Below are 25198 nucleotides of genomic sequence, written 5' to 3'. Positions count from 1 at the left end.
AGTAAACCTTCCAAGGTGTACTGAGGAAACAAAGTCCATTTTGATGATCAAGAAAGAGACAGCCTCATGTAAACATCAGCTCAGTGAAGCATGTAATAGATCTGTTCATGAGGTTCAGTGGTCAAGGAATGATCCTAAGTGCTGAGGGTGGTCTTTTGTGTGGAGGTGTTTGAGGTGTTGGAGTTGTATGTCCAATTCCCTGGTTGTTGGATGAGTCAAGGGGATGGTGGTGGGGGTGTTGAGACAGGGCTTCCTTACCAAGCTTGGGGAGCAAGTGGATTGTGGGGAGCAAGCTAGGCAGCCCTGACCTCTGTGTCATCTTGGTGTTTCAGGCTGTCTGGCTGGCTGTGTGGAGAGCGCCTGAGAGTTGGCTGCTGGCCGTGGGGGTCTCCTCCCTGGTCTTGGGTGTGCATTTGGTGTTTGGGTGCAGCCGGGCCCTGGGCATCTTGAACCCCTTGAGCCTGCCCTGGCAGTGGGGTGTGGGAATGCGGCCTTTGGCGCCCATAGGGTCTCTGCTGATAGCAGGGTGGGAGCCTTGGCCAGCCTTGTAGGTCAGCAAGGTGGGGCCTGGCCTTCCTAGGTGGGTCCTGGTCTTCCCAGGTGCTGTCAGAGCCCTCCGTGTCGCTGGTGAGGTGACCCTGTGGGAGATAGCGCCGAGGAGCCCTGCGTCGACGGCAGCTCAGGGAACGGCCCCTGTGGGCCAGGTATGTGCTGCCGCGCACTGCAGCTGCAATGGGGCCTGTGAAGTTGGAGGCCTGCATACCCTTCTGGCTCTGTACCACGTCGAACTCCACAGTCTTGCTGTCTCCTAGACTTGGTAGGTACTTCCTGGGCTTGCGGTTTTGAATGGTGGTCTGGTGGTCAAAGAAGTCTTTTGTATCATGTTGGCTGATGAAGCCATATCTGGTCTTCATGTTGTACCATTTTATGGTTCCTTGAACCTTGGTGTTGATCAGCTTCTTGTCACCCTTTGTGGAAGGCTTGTGCTTGGGGTTGGAGGGCAACTGCTGCTGGATCTCGGTGTCGGCTTTGGCCTTGCCTCTCGGGGTGTTGGTGCAGGTGACCAGGGCCAACTGTGTCATCATGGGCTGCTCCCCCCAGGGCATCGGTGTCCCCGGGCCAGCAGCATTGGAGGTGGTCCCTGTTGCACTCCTGGCTGAACATTTCTTGTAAGCTCTGCAGTGAGCTCTGCAGAACCTGTTCCTGCAGGTGTTTCTGTTGCATGGCCAGCAGCATTGCATCTTTCTCCTGCTGGAACACTAGGATCTGCTTCAGAATGGCTTCTGTGGCACTGAAGAGCTTCTGGGATTGGTCCTCTTTTTCTTTCAGCAGCCGCTCACGAGTGCAGAGCTCCTCCCTGAGTGAATGGGCAGCGAACTCATCCTCTGCACAGGATGTCATCCTCACTGTGTTGGAGTCTTTGAGTGTCGCCTTTTCCTGAGCTGTGTCAGGTCTCATCTCCTGTTCCTGTGTCTTTTGCTGAATCTCCTTCTGCAGTGTTGACACGGCCTCTTCTAATTGGGTCGCAGATTGCTTTAAGATCCGATTCTCCTCCTCTTTCTGGACAAGGGTGTCCTGGAGCGTGCGTAACTGCTGAGTTTTGTGTCTGAGAACCAGTCCTTTCCCATGTACTAGCTTCTCTAGTGTCTGTTGCTTCTTCCTCATTTCCTCGAGTGTTGAAGAGTTTTGGTCGTGTTGGGTCTCCAGTGTCATGGTGTCAGTCATGGAGCCTGAGAGTTTTCTCACGGTTTGCCGTAAAGTGTTATTTTCCTTCTCTTTGTCTGCAAGACTCTTGTTGAGAGATCGTAGCTGCTTCGTTTTGGCATTCATGAAAAGATCTTTGCCTTTCAGTAACTTCTGCAAGTACTCCTGTTTGTCCTTCAGTTGCTTGATCTCCAGAGCCATTTGGTTGCATTCCATCTCCAATGTGGTGTCAGTCTTTGAAGAATCCATTGTGTGTCTTTCTTCCAGGAGGAGCGTGGCTGTGGCTTGTCTTGCTGTGAGTGATGCTTTTGGCTTCTTGGTGGCTCCTTTGAGGTGTTCAAAAGACTCACTCAGGGTCCCAGGTTCCGTGAGCTGTGGAGACTCTTGTGCGAATTGTCTCCTGTTGGAGGCCTCTGGAGAACCTTGGAGGTGTCTTAGCCAATCTTCTTTGGTTGGAGAAAGGTGTTCAAGTGTCTCCAGGACTTGGCCAGATTCCTCCTTGAATTCTGTGGCTGTGACGTTAGTATCGATGAGGTTGTGTGCCAAGTCGGTGTCACTTGATTCCTGGTCAATGTGATGTGTGGTATCAAGAAACCACTCCGAGTCACTTAGTTTCATCATGGTCTGTTTCAGCGTCTCATTTTCCTCCTGTATCTTTGCCAGGTGGTTCTGCAGAGAGCTCAGTTTCTTCTTTTTGGCTGTCCAAAAGAGCTCTTTGCCTTTCATTAGCTTGTGTAGCTCCTGTTGTTTCTTCTTGAGTTGTTTGAGCTCAAGTGACAGTTGGTGGTGTTGTGTCTCCAGCTGTGTGGCCTTTGCCATGTCCTGAGGTAGTGTGTGGATCCACTCCTGGAGGAGCCTGATGGTTTCTTCTTTGGTGGCTAGTGATATCTTGAGCTTTTCATTCTCTTGGAGGAGCCACTGAGGAGGCTCACGGCAGGCCACAGGTTTTGTTTCCTCAGGAAAGGTCAGCTTGTTGGAGGCCTCTGGTAGAGGTGCTGGTGCTCTGAGGAGATCCTCTCTGGTGGAAAAGCACCCAACCGTTTGCAAGGGCCAGGCCACTTCCTTTCTGAGCTTTCCAGTTTTTGTTTTATCATCTCCGTCGTGATGGGTGGAGTCGGTGCTAAAGAGTTCAGATTCAATTCTGAATTCATCCAGCTGTTTCGGGAAAGCCTGTGGATGGGCAGTGTGCTGGTTGGCGTGCAGCTCCCATGTCTGACAGCATGTTTCCAGGTCTGTGGAGAGACTTGACAGCATGTCCTCTTCACATCCTTGGAGGTGCTTCCTCCACACACCTTTTACAGGTATTCTGTGAAATAGCTGCTGGTGTCCTTTGCCTGTCACAGGCAGTGGCCTAGCCTGGTGCCTACGCCACGGATCCCTAAGGACTTGGCTGAGGGTCCCTGAGAGAGCTTCAGAGAGCATCCAGCTCAGTTGGACAGTCCCACAAAGTGTCGCCAGACCAGTATGTGCTGGGTCTTATATAGGCAGCTCACAATGGGCGTTGGTTAGCAACAAACTGTTGCCTGGAGGTGCCTGGAATTCGGGCACAGGCCTCACCCTGCCCTGCCCCTCCAGAGCCCACTGGTCCCTTCACCCTTTTGGCTCCGCTTCCCCAGCACGTGTGTACAAGTGTTGTTATGAAAAATACAGGGCCTTCCGGTGCTCCCTCCTGCATTTCCTGTGCTGCAGTTCTACCCAGTGTCAGATCACTGCCCAAGTGCAGCTTGCTGCTCCAGTTTGCTCTGGGAGGCAACTGGTGATGGCTCAAGTGTTTGAATGACTGTCCCCATGGAGGCAGTGCAGCTTGGAGTTCCTGGCTTCTGCCTGCTCTGTAGCAGGATTTGGGAGGTGAACCCTTAGCAGATGCCCGCTGGTACTCTCTCTGTTGTGCTGTTGAAATAAGTAAAAGTAACTAAAACAACAGCAGCAAAACAACAACAACAAAGTGACATAAAATACAAATTCTTGTGTACACTCTTGAGGAATACTCAGTTTCCATGAGCTTTCTGAAGATTGTATGCATTTGTGTGTGAGTGTGTATTAGTTAAATGAGTTTAAGAATCAGTGTGGTTGGGGTCACACCTGGGGCCTTGTGAATCAAGCTGGCACCTGGGTGCAGGCCTCCCTTTTGGGTGGTGATTTGTCTTGACTGTTCTGCTATTGATACAGATCCTGCTTATACACTTGGGAAAGCAGTGGCAGATGGGCCAAATCCTTGGGTCTCTGCTCTCCATGTGGGAGAGCAGAGGATGTTCCTGGCTCCTGGCTTGGATGAGCCCTAGCCGCTGTGGCCATTTGGGGAGTCAACTAACAGATGGAAACATGTTCTCTCTGTCTCTCCCTCTCTCTCTCCCCAGCTCTGCCTTTCCAAGAAATAAAAAGAGATAATCAGCCTGGTTGATTGAGGGGCCAACAAATCCTGTTTGGCTTTCTTATATGATGTATGCCAGTTTAACTTCCTTGCCTGCTCTTGGTGCAGCAAGCAAGGTGGACTGCTGAAGGAAAAAAGAAACTCCAGTCCTCTGGGACATTGTCTCTCCCAGAGCCTTCTGCTCTTAGCTTGTAGCTCCTGAGAGTGTAGATTTCTTGACAATGATTTTGAATATTTGATCAAACATGGAGAAGTTTGTTTTGAGGAATGGGCTTAGATGAATATGTAGGTCTTAAACATTTTTAAGAATACAAATTAACATGTAACGTTTTGTTTTGTGACTTAATTCCTAAAATGTTTTGACTTGAACCTTTTACAGTGGGTTGATAAGCTACGTTTGACTCATCATCTCATTATGTTAGAAGGAACTTGTGTTTGGCAAGTAAGTGTTTGTTTCGTATGATTTGTTACATAGGCTCGGGTAAAAAGATTTTTCAAAATTTAAAAATGATCATGCCAAGAAGTGGCCTTTTTTCTCTGCTTGAAACACCATTCTTTTCTGCAAAACTTTTGTTAGGTTCCAGAAATCCAGGCAGTGCAGAAATCCACAGTGCAGCCCATGTTCTCTGGGATAATGGTGCTAAGAGCCTCTTTCGAGTTGGCTTGGAGGGAATGGTAAGTCATGCAGACAGAAGCAGTGTTGGCTAGATAAAGGAATGGACATCATAGCCTTATTGTGCTCTTTATGCTTGTATCATTTCCTTCTGTTGTAATACAGTCATCTGAATCTGGAGTGTGCAAAAGGAAGGCGCTTGGTAAAGTGAGAACTTCATTCCCCCTCAAGACCTTTGCAGTCTGTGGCTATGTCCTTCTAGTGACTTTGTAGTGAAAATAATTTTTGGAGTCCATTAGTGTCTACTGATTGTGTACAGCTGATGTCTTCCTCAGTGTCCGTCTGGGGGGGATTTACTTACTTAAATCTAGCCATGCGATCTAGCAGCATTGGGAAGAACATTCCTTGGAGTAAGTACATGGCTTGGTGTTTTCATCACAGCTTCAAGATGGGAGTGCTTGGTTTGAGTGCCAGCGACTCTGCCTCGGATCCAGTTTTCTAAAGATGTATATACTGTGGGAAGCAGCACAGGGTGGCTCAGGTGGGTTGGACCTTGCCACCAATGTTTTCAGCCTGGCCCATCCCAGCTTAGTACAGCCATTTGGGAGTGATCCCGTAGATGGGAGATCACCGTCTCTCTGCTTTTCCACTGAAGACTGGGAAATAAGAAGGAAGACCACTTGTTGACATAGACCTGGAAATGAGCACAGTACGGTTGATCATATATTTCTGTTGTATGTTTTGAGAGCTTGTACAAATTAGGGTAGGTACTAGAATTATGTTTAAGGAGATTTTTCATAAAGACTTTTAAAAATGATTTAAAAACTTTTATTTATAGGAAAGTTTGACAGAGAAGTGGAGGCAGAGATCTTCCAGTCTGTCAGTCGCTCTCCATGTGGCTGCCCGGCTTGCTTGAGCTGTGCTGATACAAAGCCAGGAGCCAGGAGCTTCCTGCAGGTCACCTCTGTGTGTCCAGTTTCCCAAGGCTTTGGACCTGTTGCTTTCCCAAGCCATAAGCAGGAAGCTGGAAGGAAATTAAAGCCCCCAGGTCAGCAACTGGTGCCCTTACCTGATGCTAGCATTTGTAAGGCGGAGGATTAGCTAGTCTCACCATTGTATCAGTCACTTAAACAAATATTTTACTTTCCAATTTTTGTCATCATCACTTGTCAGTGTTTTACTATTTTAATTTTGCCTGTGTTTCAAAATTTTCATTTCTTTTTTTTTTTAAGGCAGAAACAGAACAGTTCTTTCTGCTGATTTATTCTGCAAGTGCTTCCAATGGCCTTCCTAGGGACAAAGAATGCCAGGAGCACCGTTGAAGTCCACGAGTGAGGCAGGAACCCCTAGCATTGAGCTGCCTCCCAGTGTCTGTGTTAGAACAAAGTGGAGCTGGGACTCCAGCACATGTTGTGTGTTTTGTGACATGGAGGTCTTCACTGGTAACTGCTAGGTTTAATCACCGCATTGCCCTGCTAGTAATTTTTTTATTTTGATTTTTGTTTTCTTGAAGGCTTATTTATTTATTTTGAATTTGTGTGTGTGTGTGTGTGTGTGTGTGTGAGAGAGAGAGAGAGAGAGAGAGAGAGAGAGAGAGAGAGAGAGAGAGAGAGAGAAAGGCAGGCTACAAGAGGGAGAATATCTTTTTGTTGCTTCCACCAATGGCCGCTTTGGTTAGGGCTAGACCAGGCTGAAGCTAGGAGCTTCATCTGGTTTTCCACCTGGGTGCAGGGGCCCTAGCACTTGGGCTGTCCTCTACTGCTTTTCCCAGGAGGGTTAGCAGGGAACTGGATTAAAAGTAGAACAGCTGGTCCTTCCGGTCTGATACTTACTGTGTAGTCTGTGATGATGGATGATTGAGTGGTATGCCTTTCTGGCATAATGGTATGATGTGTGTAACTAGACTTCTGTTGGTGCCTGTGAGTATTCCCCTCCTGCATCCTCCCCTCTGTCCCACCGTCTACAGCTAGTGTGTTAGTAAGCGTCTCAGGTATGTATGTCTTAGCACATATTGGCATATTTTCCTTTTTTGTTTTTAAATATTTATTTATTTGGAAGTTAGAGTAACTAAGAGAGAAAAGGAGATACAGAGAGAAGAAGAAAGAAGGAGAAACTAAAAATCTTTCATCTTCTGGTTCAATCCCTAAATGGCTGCAGCAGCTGGAATTGGGCCAGTCCGAAGCTAACAGCTTCACCAGGGTCTCCCACATGGGTACGGCAGCCTGATCACATAAGCTGTCCTTGAATATTCTCCTAAGAATATCAGCAGGGAGCTGAATTGGAGGTGGGGCATCTAGGACTAGAACTAGTGGTGCCTACATGTGATGCCAGCACTGTAGGTAACACGTTAACTCACTTTGCCAGTATGGCAGCTCATGTGGGTATATTTTCTTAGGAAAGTTTCCTAGAGTAGAGCTGCCTGGTTAAAATATTACATTGAAACTATGTGACTGTGTATCTTCTTGGTCAAAATTATGATGTTCTGAAGGCAGAAGCAGCTGTAAAAGTGTACATAAAGCAGCTTTTTTCCCCTCAGTTAAGATATATAGTGATCATACGCCCAGCACAATGGCTTGACTGGCTAATCCTCCCTCTTTAGTGCTGGGATCCCATATGGGCACTAGTTTGTGTTCTGGCTATTGTTTGTGTGTGTTATCTAAACTAATTTATTTACTGCCATCAAAGAGAATCACACTGATAACAAGTTCCATTTCGATTGCGGAGTTGCTGAGAAGTGGGCAGTGTGTCTTAGAAGTGATGAAATATGATTGCTTGATAAATGAATCAAAGCTGTTCTTCTATAAAATGAGAAAAAAATAATTTGGATGATACCTGCATGAGTTCATTAAGCATTTACCATGTATTAACAAATAATGGTAAAAATACCTTTAAATTCAGCCAATAATACTTAGATTCTCCAGGAACAACAACTTTACTCTGAGATTCTCTCAGCATACACTGTGGGACACTCCATGCGTGTAACATAGATACTAAAAGACATGCACTAGTCATTGTCCCCAAAAGGGAGCACAGAGACAAAGGGAATTTTGTCAGGCTAAGAAGCTTCTACACAGAAAAGGAAACAATCGACAAAGATAATGTCTATAGAATAGGAGGAAATATTTGTAAATTATTCATGTGTCAAGGAGTTAATAATCAAATTATAAGAAACTGACCTCAACAGCAAAGCCATGATAATCCAACTAAAAACAGGCACGTGGTGAAGGCATTGGCCTGCGGATGAAGACCCCTGCCTCTGGGTGTCCAGCTCTGCTTTTCACTCCAGCCTCTCGCTGTGCGGCCCCCGGAAGGCAGGAGTCATGGTTCAAGGGTTGGGCTGTTGCCCCTGACACGGGAGACCTGAACTGAGATCCTGGCACTTGGACTTGAGTCACAGCTGGGGTCCGACATGGAGAGTCAGTCAGGGGAGGGTTCTTGTCTTGTTTCTGTTCCTCTGCCTCTCAAACAAATAAAGGGGAAAAAAAAAAAAAGATTTCAACAGACATTCCTCAAAGGAAGACATACAGATGGACAATGGGTGCTTGAAAAGATGTCACTAAACATCAGGGAAATGCAAATGAGAACCACATTGAGATAATACCTCACACCAGTTGTAGTGGCTGTGATCAAAAAGACAGGAAAGACAACTGCTGGTGAGCATGTGGAGAAAGGAAAGCTTTGCACACTATTGTTGGGAATGTAAATTAGTTTTGCCATTGAGGAAGATCATGGTGGTTCCTCACAAAACTAAGAAACTACCTCATGAGCAGATAGGCAAAGGAAATTAAAACAGCATTGGAAAGATAGCTACACTCCCATGTGTATTACAGTGTTTTTATAATAGTCAAGAAGTAGGAAAAACCTCAGAGTTCATCAGCTAATAGAGAAAATGCAGTACATATACATAAGGGAATATTCCTCAACCACAAGAAAGGACAAAATCTTGTCATTTGCAGCAATAAAATGAACTCTGGCTCCATCCATGCTAAGTGATGTAAGCCAGGCTCCCAAGAAAAAATAGCACGTGATCTCTCTCACACACAGAATCTAGAAAAGTTGATCTCCTAGAAGTTAAGCATGTCATGGGGTTAGCGAAGGCTGCCGAGACTAGGAAGAAGAGAAGGATAAGGAAAAGAAGATAAACAGATACTACATTACAGTTAGGGTAAGAAAGTCCTGGTGTTCTATTGCACTGTAGGATAAGTACAGATAATGTGCTACTTTTCTTTTTAAATTGTATTCTTAAAGATTATATAGTTGGTCAGAGTGGGAAGGATCGAGGGTTAGAAAAATGTGGTTGTGATCCTTATTTCCAAATCTTCTAATTCTTCCTGTTTCTGAGGGAAGGGAGGAGATAAAGGAGCCATTCTCACCTTCCCTGCCATTCAAGTACCCGGGGATGGGGAATGGCATCATAGCAGAGGAAGTTGTACAACTACCCCAGCCAAACAATGACAGCAAATATTTGGTAGAATGGAGACCAGAAGCTTGATGGATGTTGGAAGGGATTCCTCAACCTTGGATCGGCAAGATCGAAAGCACTTCAGAACTAGCGAACCCACCTGGGCAGAACACCTCGGAGCGTGTACCCATAAGGACCCTGGGTTGGTATTCGGTGGCCATGCTATACCTCCCCAGATTCTGCCCCCAGATCTGATTCTCTCACATGCTAGTTAGTGTCAGTCATGGGCCAGCCTAACATTTACCCGTCCCCTGTTCCAGAACTCACTGGTGATACTTTGTCCTAACTACCCCCTCCTCCCCCAGGTAGGGTTCTAGCCCTAGCTTTAGTGTGCACCCAGTGAGTGGTATTTCGTGGTAGTCAGCTAACTACTCCAGCTCAGGTCTGTCACGTGTGTTGGTGCTTTGGTCTGATCCTTCAAGGCCTCCCACTCAAAATCCGCTTCACTTTACCTGCAAATACATTGGCCTTGTCTATTGAAGTCCCTCAGTAGCCGTTGCTCACCTGGACATGAGCCCTCGGGTACCTGCTTGCCCCAAACTGCACCATTCCCCAGATTCGCTAAGCCCACCCTCCTAAGTCCTCAGGGCCTCCTCGGGGGAGTTAAGCTGTGTGGCTGCCTGCACCTGTGCTGGTCCCCAAAGTACCTAGGCCAGGAGTTCTGGGGCCTTGCTGGGCCTCCTCTCCCCTGGGGAGTTAATCACATCACTATGTATTTAAAAAAAACTTAAAAGAAGGGATTTTGAGTGTTTTTGCAATAAAGAAATGCTAAATGTTTGAGGAGATAGATTAGTTTCAATTGGACATAATGTATACAAATACCAAAACATCTCAAGTTACCCCAGAAATATGTATAATTTTTATGTGTCATGTAAAATTAAAAAAAAAAAACATAAAACTAGAGAAAATTCATGTATTTTCAGTTTTCACCAGAGGAACTTTGTTTTTTGTCATAATAAAATATATGCTCATAAGAAGAAAAGATAATAAACCACTCTTGGCAGAAGATGAACGATAGTTTGCTATAGATGTTAAAGTCGAAAGAAGAGCAGTCATGTTAGCTGTTTCATAAGGCGGTGAATCCAGCAGATTGGTTAATACTGGATATTGAGAGGCCCAAGAGCAGGCAGTGGGTGCTGACATAACCCAGAGCTTATTAAGGATGTAACCGCCATCTTAGGGATGGGAAGAATCAAGGGAGGAAGTGACATCAAGAACTCAGGGAAATCTTTGGCAGACAGCAGGCTGGATTTTTGCTGGATACTAGGTACTCTGCGTAGGGCTTGAACAAACAGTATGGAACCAGCTGGTGCCCAGCCCGCCTAGGGCAAAGGTAGCTGTGGCCATTGCTGATAATGTCTGGGGCATCCAGGACCTTGCTGTGCATGGCTGCTGGAGGGAAAGCATCCCCAGCTACAAGCACCAAGTGACTTCCTCTTGTACCAGGAGGCTGGAGCCTTCCCTTGGTGGAGCCTAACTGCAAGCCGGTCGGTAAGGCAATCTGAGAGTTCAACATGACTGAGGCCACACAGCACGGAGTCGGTGCAGACAGACCAGGGGTTGCGAGGCAGGGTTGACACAAGCATCACATATTTAAACAAAGAACCACAGACACTTGGCTCTGCTGTACCATGAGCAGCCTGCCAGTTCAGAAAGTACTTTGTTAAGGTGCAGATTCAAATCATGGTGGAGGACCAGGCTGCTAAACCCAACATGCAAATTCTCATGACGCTTCCTTGAGCTCCACCCTTTCTACATGCTTCTGGCATGTTCTGTGTCTTCTTGTTGAAGACAGGAGTGAGAGGAATGAGGAAGTGGTTCTGCAAGTGGGACCCAGCAGGTTCACTTAGATTTCCTATTAGAGGCCCGAGTGGTGAGTGAGTCGCAGGTGTCTCTGGGCTGGACCACGGGTTCAAGTGGCTGTTATGATTCACGATTCATAGAGTTAGGGTTTTTATCTTTTTATTTCTGAAAAATTGGCATATCCAGTGACACTGGACCTGCATTTTCTTAAGGAAGCAAGTCACTGATTTGAGTGGTGGACACTGAGCCACACTTCCGCCTTCTGTTCCACTCTGCCTCAGGTAGTCACTTTAAGACAACTTTATGTGTGTGTGTGTTAAAGAGAGAGTGTCCATCTGCTGGTTCACTGCCTTAATGCCTGCAGTGGCAGGGGTGGCCTGAAGTCAAAGCCAGGAGCTGGCAAGCGAGGTCCTTCACATGGAAGACGGGCACCCAATTGCTGGAGTCATCACCACCCAGCAAGTGTAATTCACAGGGGGCTGCAGTCGGGATCTGGAGCCGAGAAGTGATTCATGAAGCTATTTGTGAGCACCCCAGAAAACACCAACATTGCCCTTTATGCTGGCAATGTCTCATTCTTGGGGGGAGGGCATCAGTTCAGATTCCACTGGTTGCAGGTGACACACACTTTAAGTCATCTGTGCAAAAGTGAGCTTATGGGACAAAATGACCCAAATGCACAGGGAGATGGGTGGTGATGGGGAACTGACTCCCCTCTGGCTGAGCCTGGGGGCTCAGCAGCCTCACCTCAGACAGGATGGGGTGATGAAGGCTCACACATAGCTTCTGAAAAACGATCTATTCTTATTTTATTTGAAAGGCAGAGAGAGAGAGAGAGAGAGAGAACAAGAGATGAAGAGGGCCCAGTGTGGTAGCCTAGCGGCTAAAGTCCACAGTGGTCCAAGTCCTGGACCTGCACCTTCCTGCATCCCTAGCCTTTGTGTGTGACCACGGCTTGTCCCATCAGCTGGCACCCCAAGTGACACCTTGCTAATGCCAGGGTCCCTCTTCAGAGGCTGCTGCCCCTGTCTTCTGTCTCTGGGAGTCTTATATTGCTGCTGAGCGAACACAGCCCCAGAGTCTGCCGGATGATGAGAGCCTGCGGTGCCCTGGGCAACCCCAGGGAGGCAAGGCCTGCAGAGAGCAAAGCCCAGCACGGTCCAGGCCACACCCACTCAGCTGGCCAGACTCCTGAGCCAGGACTGCGTGTCTGTCACTGACCTGCCCTGCTCGGTGCCACATGAGGCCTTTGAAGGTGCAGTAGCAGACAGAAGTGCATGCAGTCATGATTTATTCCTATTTGTTAGGACAGAAGATATAAATGTTCTCTAATAGAGCAAACTTTAAAAAAATCTGTTTATTAACAACTGGAGAGAGGCACCATCCTCTGGTTCACTCCACAAACGGCTGCAGCATCAGAGCTGGGGTAGCTGGGATGATCAAGTGAGGTATTTGATCTGGGTCTCCCCCATGGGCCATCTGCTGCCTTCCAGGTACATTAGCAGGGAGCTGGAGCAGAGTGGACCAGCTGGGACTTTAAGGATGCCCACGTGGGTTTGCCAGCCTGGCATGCTGTGGTTTAATTCACAATATCACATTCCTGGTCTCACAGAAGAGACTGTTTCAAGGATTATGGTTACTTCTCTACAGAACACATTCTCCGCAGTGTGAGTGTAGTGGTAAGCATGGATGCTGCTGGAAATGACACGACATGACACCAGCAGGGCAGGTGCACCTGCCGGGGAGAGCTGTGCTGAGGGCCTGGACAGGAAGGAGACTTGGGACAGCCAGCTGCTCCTGGCTGCGTGCTCCTTCCCTCGAGTCTGTCCAAGGTCCCAGGTGGAGTCAGACGCTGCCAGCCACGCAATGAGTGAATGACAGTGAGTGAGAACACACCTCACCCACTGGTCCACTCTCCTCACAATACCTGAGCCAGAGTGCAGCCAGGAGCTGGGAACTCAGTTCAGGTGTCCCATGAGCACGGCAGGGACCCAGTGACTTGCACCACGGCCACTGCCTCCCAGCGTGTACCTTGGCAGGAGCTGGAATCAGGGGCTGGAAGTGAAACGAGACTGTGCACCTTAACCACCAGGCTACACGCCTGCTGCTCAGTCTCTCTCAATGCATTTCTCCTCGCTCACGTTGTTAGTGACTTCCTCCTGGATGTAGTCCCCCACTAGGGAGTCAGAGGAGAGGGACGCCTGCTCACGCAGAGCCAGCCCCCTGGGTTTGTGGGTGCAGCTGCCAGGTCCACTAGCTCAGATCGTGATGTTCTCTTCAGGGGTCATCAAGACATGACCAGAACACACAGCCCAGCAGCCCGAGTTCAGGGTGACGTGGACATATGTGTCTGATGTTCATATGTGGACTTGACACGTGAACAGTTGAGGACGTGAAACAAGAGCTGTGTGTTCCCCACAGGGCACTTGGCAAGCTTTCCTTGGAAATCAGAAGATCCATGGTATTTCAACAGCTTCTCCATCTTCTGTTTCCTTGCCCCAATCCAGGGCCCCGGGGTCATGGCCCAGGGAACAGTGAACCACTGGTTGTCCTATCTTTGCTCTTTCCAGAGTCCAGTTTTATGTCAGGTTTGTTTCTAGGGGGAGGGTCCTGTTTCTGTGGTGTTGACTGGAGTAGGCTGGAACAGGATTAGCACGGGTGTGGACAGGGCACCCCCTTGTGTGGACGCTGACTGGGCCAGCACAGCAGTAAGCACCTCGTTCCTGAGAAACCCCAGAAAACCCAGAGCTGAGCTTTACACCCTCTCCACAGACGCAGTCTCCGTATTGTCCACCAGATGGCAGCAGTTCCACATTTTTCCCTTGGTTTCCATCAGCACAGTTTTGTGTTACAACTGAAAGAAATCTGGTAACAATTCCTTAGAGTCTCAACGTCTTATATTGAATTACTCAAAATCAGATAAGGCTACACAGTCTGTAAGCAAGACAAAACAATGACGTGACAAATATATACACTGTGAACATTAGGGAAGCTGAGTGTGGGATATATGGAAACTAATACAAATCTTTGTTTTGTCAATCTGAAGCAATTCTGAGATTTTTCAAAACAAATTTAAAAAAGGACACAAGACAATGACTCCCCCATGCTCTGCCAAGCTGCTGGGTTCTGGGCTCTGGGCATGCATGCAGGTCACACCCTCCACACACCTGTGTTATGACCTTATGTCTTCTGTACTTTTTCACCAGTGTCACTTGCTACTCTTTTCCTTGTAACAATATTGCTACTTCTTGGCTTGCAAATAATTTATTTTAGCACCCACAAAGTCCTTTAAAATTCTTCTTTTCCAAAATGTACTGAAAAAGTAGTTATATTCTTCTTTGCAAATCCATAAACCTATGACCATCTTCCTGAAACAATTATTCTTGTATCTGCTTTTGCCAGTGACCCCCGAAGTAGCTGTTTGCTGCTCATTGTAGGAGCCACGTACTAAGGTTTCCAAAGATTCAGAGAGATAGCATGCTCTAATTTCAGGCACCTCCTAAAAATGGAATTTTCAACCTCAAGTATTTGATATTTAAGACAACACCATCTCCTGGTTCACATTGGTATTGCAGGAGTTTATTCCTCCTCAGGCCGTGGAGCTGCTTCTGCAGCTGTAATGTCAGGGCTTGAGGGTTGAAATGATGGGGGCGGGCAGCTGACAGTGGCAAGCACGCCAAGGACCACACGAGAGTGCGGGGGGGGGTCCAGCACTGTCTGCTCTGCTGCCGCTTCCTGCGGATGCACTCTGGGAGTCAGGTGCCTTCCACAGTTGGGTCCTGGCCCTTCGCAGGGCAGACCTGGGTTGAGTCCCAGCTCCTGCTCTGGCCTGGCCCAGTCCTGGCTGAATCCTGGCTGCTGGGGGCATTTACAGAGTGAGCCAGTGAGTAGAAGGGTCCCTCATTGTTTGCCTTTCAAATAAAATACATAAAGTTTTTTTTTTTTTCTTTAAAAACAGTGATTTTGGGCCCGGCGCGGTGGCGCAAGTGGTTAAAGGTCCTCACCTTGCATGCCCGGGATCCCATAAGGGCGCCGGTTCTAATCCCGGCAGCCCCGCTTCCCTTCCAGCTCCCTGCCTGTGGCCTGGGAAAGCAGTCGAGGACAGCCCAAAGCTTTGGGAACCTGCGCCCGCGTGGGAGACCCGGAAGAGGCTCCTGGCTTCGGATCGGCATAGTATCGACCCGTTGCGCTCACTTGGGGAGTGAATCATCGGATGGAAGATCTTCCTCTCTGTCTCTCCTCTCTGTATATCCGCCTTTCCAAAAAAAATAAATAAAATAATAAAAACAGTGATTTTGTTACAGATTTCTAGTTACATATCATACCATGTGCCATGAATCTCGTGTGTTTAGTTTTTGTTTTATCATCCATCACTGGGGTCATTCTTGTGGGTACCAAGGCAGTGTACCGTGTGGGTAAGTTCTTTTGTTAGTGCATTCCTTTAAATGAATTTGATAAACTTGCATAAGACTTTTATCTTACCCAACATTTGCTTTATTACTACATTTGGAGCATCCTAAACTTTGTGCTCATCACGGCAGAGCAGACAGTGGTCCCTCTTTACCTTGCTTTACTCTTGGCCTGAGAATGTTATGTGGAACATTTCAGAAATAATTCAGAAGTTTTAAAGAGTATCTCTTTACTATGGTGGATGTTTAAGGGGGCTTCAGGCACCTTTTGGTGTAAATTGCTGTATGGTCAGTTGCAGGGGTCCAGGAACCTGGTCATCTGCTGCTGCTTTCCCAGGCGCATTATCGGGGTGCTGGGTTGGAAACAGACCAGCTGGGAGTTGAACCAGTGTCCATGTGGATGTGGGCATCACAGGCAGCAGCTTAACTTGCTGTACCATAATGCTGGTTCCCTAAAGGGCAATGCGTTGAAATACATGTAGGACCAGTAAAACTGACACCCACATCAAGATATGGAACACATTTGCACAGGAATGCCGGGTCATTTACCGTATATATGTGAGAGTCTATATGTGCCTCCGACTTTATTACTCCATATATAATCATTTATGCATAAAGCTCCTTAACTTGTTTTCATGCATATCATGAATTCTTTAACCCGATTGCCTTCCTACTCTTGAATTATTTCAATGCATGTTCCCTACTGGCTACAGTTAGTCATGGGGCATCTTTCTCAGGAAAGGCTCTTGGCTGATACAGGGTTTTAAGACTTTGTGTCTCTGAGTGCCTTCCAAGTTGCCTTTTCTGGAGGTAATACCTTGGCAGTCGTGCTACTTTTAGGTCAAAGCTATTTTCCTTTAATACTGTGGATATTGTTCCATCATTTTCTGGCACTTAGAGTTGCAAGAGAGAAATCAGAGGTCAGCATGAGCTTTGTCCTTCAGTGTTTAACTTTTCCTCTGGATACTTGTAATATTCGGTTTTTTATCCTTGAAATTAATGAAAAGACAGAGACACATAGGAGAGACGTCCCTTCTGCTGGTTCACTCCCCAGGTGCCCACTGAGAAAGGACTGAGAAGGAGGCAGAAGTAGGGAGCTGGAACTCAACCCAGGTCTTCCTCCTGTGTTCAGCTTGCATGATTACCTTCCAGTATCTGAACTAGCAGGGACAGTGGGTTAGGAGCCGTTCTGGGACTCGAACTTGGGTATTGTGTAGGCTGCAGTCATTCCTGTGCTGGACTGCTTTACCTAGACCTGTTCTGTAGATCTCTCTTCTTCCCCTGTGAGATTTAATCAATTCATGTTTGCTTCAGTAACTTAATTTTGTGACAAATTCTGCTTGCACAGGTTTGTCACTTCTCTCAACTCTGGTATTCTTGCCAGAGTGATGGGGTACAGCCAGTTGATCCTAACACATGCCTGCTGGGCTGATTGACGGTACCATAGACGGTGGGGGGACAGAGGTTCACACCCTGCCTACCTCCTACGCCAACCAAGTTAATTGAAGGCTGGAAAATGGCTCAGGAGGCTCCCGGTACCTGGCCCCTCCTCCCTCCTATTGTGTTAATTAACTGCAGGAAAACCTTGGGCTCTGCCAGCTCCCTTCCTACCTCCTGCCTCTTAGTTAACTGAATGAATGGAAACTTTGTACTGTAGGGCTCTCAAGCTGACGGGAGGATGAGAGCTTAAAACCCCCTGCATTCATTGGCCTGGCACAGTGGCTCCTGGAGTGTGGTGGGAACTGCCAAGCTTGCCAATAAAGCTTGGCCAATAAAAATTTCTCTTAACATCCTACACTTGTGTGCAGTGTGATCTCTCTTGCACTCTGCAACAACTAGGGGTCTGACATCATGTACGTGTCTTTTTGAAGCCGTTGTACAAACGCCTTTAAATTTTTGTGCTATACGATACTGGGTCCTTTCTCTGCTTTCTCTTTCTGTGGCTCTGTTAAGAAGTCACATGTGCTCAGTTACTTGGCTCTGTTCCATTCTTAACTGTGGGTTCCTGATGTTTCTGATAGTTTTGGACTATTGGGACCACATCTACAACACCAGGACCATCATTGGTATCCACAGTGCAAAGGAGAATGGGTGACTAGGGTCACAGGCAGGTTGGAGGAAACATACAGGACATGGAAACCCCTGGCGCTTCCATAGTCCAATTGTGCCCAAGATTGGATGGTGAGGGGCGGGTAGGGGCAGGAGAAGAGTTATACGCAACTGGCCAGGGGCTTTTAAGACCTGCCCAAGCCCATACGGGTAGCTCAGCTGCTAACTTCAACCTCGGGATGCTCCTGGGACCCAGATCCAGTTTAAAGCAGAACTCGACTGGCTTCTCTAGGTTAGTTTCTGCACTAGGAGCTGCCGAGATCAGCAAGGAGAAAGAGCTGAACTCCGCCTCTCTGGACACAATTCCGTGCCTGTGTGTCCACCCCGGGGACCCGGCCTCCGCCCTGCGTGGCATCACTCAAGCTGGCCAATGCTAGCACTCAAGAAGTCTTTGAGAAGCCAGTCAGGTTCAGCTCCCCCAGGCCTGCTTTCATCTGTTGAATAAGCTCTGCTTCCCCACCCCACCTCTGGGTCCTTTTGGTGCTGTGTAGCAATCCTCTGTATAAATTTGTTACATTTTATTTGTCTAGTTTATTGATAGATATCTGGGTCATTTCCATTGTGGGGATATTACACACGGAGCTGCTGCAAGCAATCTCACATAGGTATCTTAGTGGCAATTCTTGGGTATATATTGAAGATGGGAATAGTGGGTCACGGGGCAGGATATATTAAAATTTATAAGATTCTGCCAAACAATTTTCCCCAGGGTGGAACTTACACTTGAATTTACATTCCAACCAAAAGATGTAAGAGTTCGTTTTGTTTCACACCCACGACACCCCTAAGGGATAGCAGGAGATCACACCCATAGCCAGAGCCTTCAGGAACCTCCTGTGGGATGGAAATTTCCACCATCAGGACAGGCGCTGTGGTGCAGTGCGTTAAGCCACTGTTTGGAATATCTGTATCCTATATCCCAGTACCTGGGATCAAGTCCTATCTCCAACTCTAATCTAGCTTCCTGCTAAAACCCTGAGAAGGCAGCAGATCATGGCTCAAGTACCTGGGTCCCTGCCAACCCCATAAAGGAGACACAGAAGTTCTTGGACCCTGGCTTTAGCCTGGCCCAGCCCTGACTGTTGCAGATATTTGGAGAGGGAACTGTAATTTTTCTATCATTCTGCCTTTGAAATGAATAAAAACATCTTTTTAAAAAAATTCCATGTAACCACCTGTTTGGTAGTCACATGGGGGTGTTGTCGAAATGCATCAAGGTACACGTGTAAAAGGCCAACTATGCATGTAGGCTCTAGCTGCATGAGAAGAGAAAAAGACGAAAAACCCAGCAACTGTGTGTAATAGGTGAAACTAGTCTGGCTCCTGCTGCAAAACAAAAATCAATTGCAAAGGCAAGTTTGGGATCAGTTGGAAAACTTTTACTAGGGAATGGCTCTAGCAGATTTTGCTAGGAAAATTAATTTTCTTACATGTGGTCATTGTATCATAGTTCTGTAAGAAAATGTCCTTAGAAATGCACGCAGGCACATTTGAATACGAGGGTTATGCCTGTCTCTTCCTTGCAAATGGATCAGCAGATATGCATGCATGTGAACCTGTTTGCGCAAACAGACAAGAAGGAACAGAGGGGCTGGTGTTGAGAGCAGTAGTGAAAGTTGGGCTAGTCACGTCTCATAGCAGAGTGCCTGGGACTGAGCAGCCTGGGTGACTCAAGTACTGGGTCCCTGCCAATCATCTAGAAGACCTGGACTGAGTGCCCAGCAATGGCATTTGGGAAGTGACCAGGATATTGAAGATTCTCTCTTGCGCGCTCTCCTTTTCAAACAGATATAAATAATTATATTTCCCTTCTGCAAAGTAGTCTAGCCAGCGAGCACAAACATAGCCATAGATTACTCTCATAAATCAATTTGCAGTCTGCCTGGAAGTTAACACTTCTTTCCAGAAATCTCTCTTTCCTCATTCCCTCCTCCTACCACCGTGCAGTTCCACAGCTGCTTACCCAACCACTGCACCCTTACTTTACTCACGTCCACTTTTCCCACGTGCAGGCTATGTTAAAGCTCAGCTGTTCTCATACCTGCAAAGGCATGGTGGCTTCTGGCCCTGGAAAGGGAGCAGGAGCCGCTGGTGACCTTGGGGGATCTCTGGGGCAGCTACCTTCCTCTCCCCCTCACAAAACAAACAAACACATAAATAAAGGAAAGAGAAAGACACTAAATCAGCAGCTGTCAGGGATGCAGGGAGATTTATTCCAGGTGGTCAGAAGGGTCTCGGCCAGCCATAAAGGCCTGCAGGTGGACAGGAAGGAAACGCAGGCTCGAGAGCGGATTCCTCCTGTTAAGGTCAGCTAGCCAGCCAGGGCAGGTCCTGGTGGCCTAGACTGCCTTGCGGGCTGCAGAGGATTGCTACACAGCAATAAAAAGGAAAGTGACGCTGAGTCACACAACAGCATGGATGATATATCTCAGACACTAGGTAGGAGGAAATGAGGTTGATACAAGTGAGTACAATCAGGCTCCCAAACCAGGCAAAACATGTTGTGATTTTTGCCTCTAGCTTTACATTAAGAACCAGCATTGCAGCTGCAGAGTGGCTTAGCAAGTTAATCCTCAACATCTCATATGAACATGTCCTGGCTGCTCCACTTCTGATCCAGCTCCCTGCTTGTGGAATGGGAAAGCAGCAGAGGATGGCTCAAGTGCTTGGCCCCTGTATCCATGGGGAAGACCACGAGGAGGCTTCTGGCTTTGGATGGGCTTAGTTCTGGCTGTTGTAGCCATTTGGGAAGAAAACCACTGGGTGGAAGATCTTTCTCTGTTTCTCCTTTTCTCTGTAAACACTTAAATAAAAATAAATAGATCTTTAAAAACTTTTTTAAACAAGAACCAGCATCATCATTTCCATGGCACCTCAATTTCTTCAATTCTTTTTGTAGAATGTCTCACATTCTGGAAGTTTTCCTTGTTTTCTGTAACTGGGGAGCCACAAGAGAACTGAGTGTAATTGTGCTCAGGCACTCAGTTTATGAAATGAAGGAATGTCTCTCCCATGTAGCACAGCATTTGTGGGCAGACGTGAGGAAATTGTCACTCTGCTTTTCATGGATCTGTGGTTCGGTTGAGGAACCAAAATTGAGAGAGCTTACAGAAAGTTGGACTTAAGGCTACATTAGTGGTGCATGTTTGATGCAGTGGTTAATGTGTCACGTGGATGCCTGCCTCCAACTCAGAAAGCCTGGGTTCAAGGCCTGGCACCGTTACTGGCTCCTGAGTCCTGCTGACATGTGCTCAGGATTGGGCTCGAGGATTCAGGCTCCTCCTATACATGTGGAAGGCCTGATCTAAGTTTCTGGCTGCCAGCTGGGCCTGGCCAAGACCTGCTGTGATGGGCATTTGAGAGTGAACCAGAAGATGAGGAACATCCATCTGTTTGTATCTATTTCTTTATTTCTGTTTTTGAAAGAAAATGAAGAGCTGAGAATTCTATTAAAGTCATGTTTGGGAAGAGTAATAGATAATAATGTGTGCTCCTTACCGTACCATACTGGGGGGTATTTAATGTCAGATTATTATAATGTTCATGAAGTGCATGTGAAGTTCAACCGTTTGGCTTAAGGTGGGAGTGGTCAGGCTATTACTCTAATTTCTGTTGACACCTACTGCCTGAAGTTAAATAGAATACCATGTTTATTTAAGTTGGTAAAATAGATAAGCCTTAAAAATGAACATATTTCACGTATTTATTAATTTCAGAGAGTTATGGAGAGAGAGAATGTTCCATCCATTCGGTCACTCCACAGACTGTTGCAATAACTAGAAATGGGTCAAACCAAAGGCAGGTCTTCCAGGTCTTCCATGCGTGTGCACAGGGTCCCAAGGCATTGATCCATCCTCTACTGCTTTCCTAGATCACATACAAGAACCTGGATGGGAAGTGGATCAGCTGGGATGCAAACTGGTACCCATATTGGATCCCAGAGCATGCAAGGTGAGGATTTAGCCACTGAGCCATTGCTGTGGACCCCTCACTACTTCTAGGCAAATAATTTGATGGCATGGAGTACATTTATTTTATAGCATGATTACTACCAAAACTTCTTAACTCTATTTAAAAAAAATATTTGAGAGGTAGAGAGTTGTTTCATCTGCCGTTTTATTCCCAAATGCCTGCAGCAGTCCCTGGAACTTAATCCATGTCTCCCATGCGGGTGAGAGTAATCCAACTACTTGAGCCCTCAGCACTGCCTCCCGGGGTCTGCATTAGCAGTTAACTGGAGTCAGGAGCTGGATCTTGAAATGGAGCCCAGTCTTCTGATGTTGGACACAGATATCTTTACTGACATCTTAACTACCAGGCCAGCCACTCATATCCCTCCAGCCACCTTTGATAACAAGACATTAGTTTCTCTTAGCAAGAACACTTTCCTATTTTAAAGTTGAATTGATGCTAAGTCATTTTGGCATTGAACGTGATGATGCTAATTGAAAGAGGCAGTCTGTATGCTGCGAAGACAGGCGCCTGAGAGACGATGCAGACTGGCAGTTTGCCGTGGAGTCTCCCTGACAGAGCTGCTCCCATCCCGTTAGAATTCCAGTTGCTCATTAGCATGAAGATAGGGGACTATGAAGAGAGGAATGAGTACTTCTTAAAAAGGGCCAGGAGATCAAGTTTTCAAGGCTAGAATTCTCCAACAAAATCACTTTCTTTGTAAGCAGGGCATCTGGAGTTTGCCCACAAACCTGCACCTGCACAGGATGTAATTAGTTTTCCCCAGCTCAGAGCAAAACAAACACTGAAGAAAATGATGTTCAAAAACTGAGCAATCTGTCATGATCTGCATGGCACAGGTAAAGTAGTGTGCTTTCTTGAAGAATTATGTAACACATGTGACAGGATATTTAGATCACCAGAACTGGAAAACCATCTGGTCATATTCTGATTCCCAACTATGATGTCTGTTTCTTGAATTAAAATACATGCTTTGAGACAGATATATGAAGAATTGGTAAAATGCTCTTGGTGGATCCGCAAAAAGATCTTTTATCTACTTGAAAATAATAAATGTTTTACAGGAACAGGCATTTAGCCTAGTTGTTAAGGTGCATGCATCCCATGTCATCATACCTGGGTTCGATCCCCAGCTTCAGCTTCTAATTCCAGACTTCTAATAATGTACACTGTAGGAGGCAGCGAGATTGGCTCTAGTAATTGGGTTCCTGCTATCCATGTGGGAAAACTGGATTGAGTTCTTGGCTTTGGCCCTGGCCTGGCCACTACCATTATGGGCATTTGGGACAATGAACCAGTGGATGGGTGAAAGCTCTGTTTTTCTCAATATCTACAGATTAAGTAGCATTTGGCTTAAGTATTAAAATTAACTACATTTTGAGTATTAACCTGAACTTCCACTGGCCTAAAAAGCATCAGTGTGAATTTGTATGGCTCTCGATCCACCTGTCCATCCTACTCGGCCGAGTGCTGCTGTGTCTGAGATGGGTGATGATGGCTTATTATTATTATTATTGTTATTATTGTTATTATTTTGAAAGGTACATTGAAGTATTGTCCAGTAATGCCACTGGAGAAGATAAAACCCTTCTTCCATTCAGCAGCAGCACAAAGCCGCCTACACTAAGAAAACAACACGTCCCCCAAACAGATCAAACAGATGCTCATCAATCTGGTGTGAGCTGCAGGTTGCCGGGCTAAATTACTGTCGAATAGGCAGATGAGCACAATTTGTCAGTCAGCATTGAGTTAAAATGAGCAGAGATGCGCACAAAGCCAGCAATCCAATTGTAATTAAGAATTATAGGCATTGAGTTTTAACTCATGCTTCCTTAAGGTATCAGAGACCCAGCGCTAAGGAGCATGGAAGGAATCCAGGCTGAAGTAATCTCAGGGAACATTCTACCCTTTGCATTTTCAGCTGCTCTTCATGTGTGAGGGCAATGGATAGGCAAAGGCAAACTGATGAGAAGCTGAGCTCTGCTTTTTCTGTTGGTGCAATATTAAATGCATTCTTTTAAGCATTGGAAAGAGTGGAGAATAATAGTAATGAAAATAATAAAGTGATGCTCCTGAGCTCATCTTGAGTAGTTTTACTGGTGGCTGACAAAATTACGAAGACTAAAATAAGGGTGGTGAATTGAATGAAATTTCATGGATGTTGAATGCTGCAAATGAATTGAGGCTGGAGTACCTTCAGCTGAACAAATGTAGGCTTGCCTCTAAGAGTTCATAGCTCAAAGGGGGAACAAGAGGCCAAGACAAACAGATTGGTTTCTTGTGAATTCAAGGGAGGAGTTGTGCTAAGAGTGGAGTATATTGCTGCACAGGTTTGGTGGAAGAGATTGACTTAGGTATGGGATTAGGGGGGTTGGCCTTAGTCTGCTCCTGCTGCTGTAGTAAAAGACCCTAGACCAGGTAATTTATAAACAACAGAAACTCAACAGTTGGTTCTGGAGGGTGGGGAGATTGAGATTAGCCCAATCCCTGGAGATGTAGTGTCTGCTGGGAACTTATGCTCTGCTTCTGTGACTGTGTCTTCACATGGCAGAAAGATAAAGGAGTAGGTTCCATGCATTAGCCCCAGGCATGAGAGCAAGAACCTAGTCACCTCCTACAGGTCCCAAGTCTTTATCCACTGCTTTGTGGTTTAAAATCAGAGAGACACCATCCCTGAGCCCGTCATAGGATGCCACTGGAGGAGCTCAGAGAACCCTATATGAAGAAGGTGGGATGTGAGCCAGCTCAGAGAACCCTATATGAAGAAGGTGGGATGTGAGCCGGCCATCAGAGATAGGGAGGAGAGGGCAGGAGGGAAGCATTTCAGTTGAAGAGGCTTGGGGCAAATAAAGATAGCTAAATCTTGAAGGTCTATGTAGGAAACAGTGAAATGAATTGTCTGTAATGAGAAATGAGATTTGACAACAGTGCCCAGCTCATTGCTTCTAAGAGTCCCATGTCATGAGGGAATATTCCATCCTCCAAGGATTTGGCTTTCCTTGTTACCTAAGAATTCAGGACTAGAATAGCTAGAGTCAATCCATACGTTTGGAGGATGTGGGAGGGAAAATGGGTGTTTGTGGCTGTTCTTCACCCATTCAACCTTCCTAACAGCTCCCATACTTATTTGGGCATCCCTTCTTCAAACTCAGCCTATGGCACATGATTGGTTCCATTGTTTAGCTAAACCTCCCCAACATAGTTGAGTGTTTCACATTAAAGGAAGCGACCAATTAAGGATCAAGGAGAGTCAGGCTCAAGACCTGGAGATTATAATAGAAGCTGAACATTTCTATGGAGGGTCCAGATACTTGGTTTAATATCATTTTGTGTGTGCGGGTGAGGATGTTTTTGAATGAGATTGACATTTAAGCTGATAGACCAAGTAAAGTCAGTTTTTCTCCCCAGCGTGGGTGGGCCTCATCTCATCAGCTGAGAGCCCAAACAAAAACAAAAGGGCTAGTCCTCCTCAAGTTAGAAGAAATTCTTCCTGTATGATGGTCTTTGAACTGGAACACTGGCTTTTCCCTGCCTTTGAGCTGGAAAGTCACTGGCCCTCCTGGGTCTGCAGCCAGTCAACTTAACCTGTACATGTTGGGATTTGCTAGTCCCCATAATTGAATGAGCTAAAATCTTATATAAAAAAAAGTCTTTAAGATATATCGCCTGTTCATTCTGCTTATCTGTGAATTCTTTGTGGGAAACACCTGCCTTTCAAGGGCCACATGCCTGTTTCTGCACAAATATACAGCCAT

The 25198-nt window shown here is 46.5% G+C and overlaps 1 protein-coding gene across 1 annotated transcript; it reads right to left on the bottom strand.

Moving 5' to 3' along the window:
* Positions 1-293: 293 nt before the first annotated feature.
* LOC121159498 (Y-box-binding protein 1-like) lies at positions 294-914 on the bottom strand. Its single transcript, XM_040984657.1, has one exon. The coding sequence runs from the start codon at positions 912-914 to the stop codon at positions 294-296; it is 621 nt and encodes a 206-aa protein (XP_040840591.1).
* Between the last annotated feature and the right edge of the window lie 24284 nt (positions 915-25198).

This window comes from Ochotona curzoniae, unplaced genomic scaffold (genome assembly GCF_017591425.1).
Source record: "Ochotona curzoniae isolate NIBS_2020 unplaced genomic scaffold, NIBS_Ocur_1.0 contig_43, whole genome shotgun sequence".
Lineage (NCBI taxonomy): Eukaryota > Metazoa > Chordata > Mammalia > Lagomorpha > Ochotonidae > Ochotona > Ochotona curzoniae.
Note: the sequence above shows the minus strand (reverse complement) of the source record. Positions and strands in the feature narration are given on the sequence as shown.

Excerpts from the sequence above, each read along its gene's own strand:
- LOC121159498 (XM_040984657.1), bottom strand. The coding sequence starts at position 914 with ATGAAGACCAGATATGGCTTCATCAGCCAACATGATACAAAAGACTTC.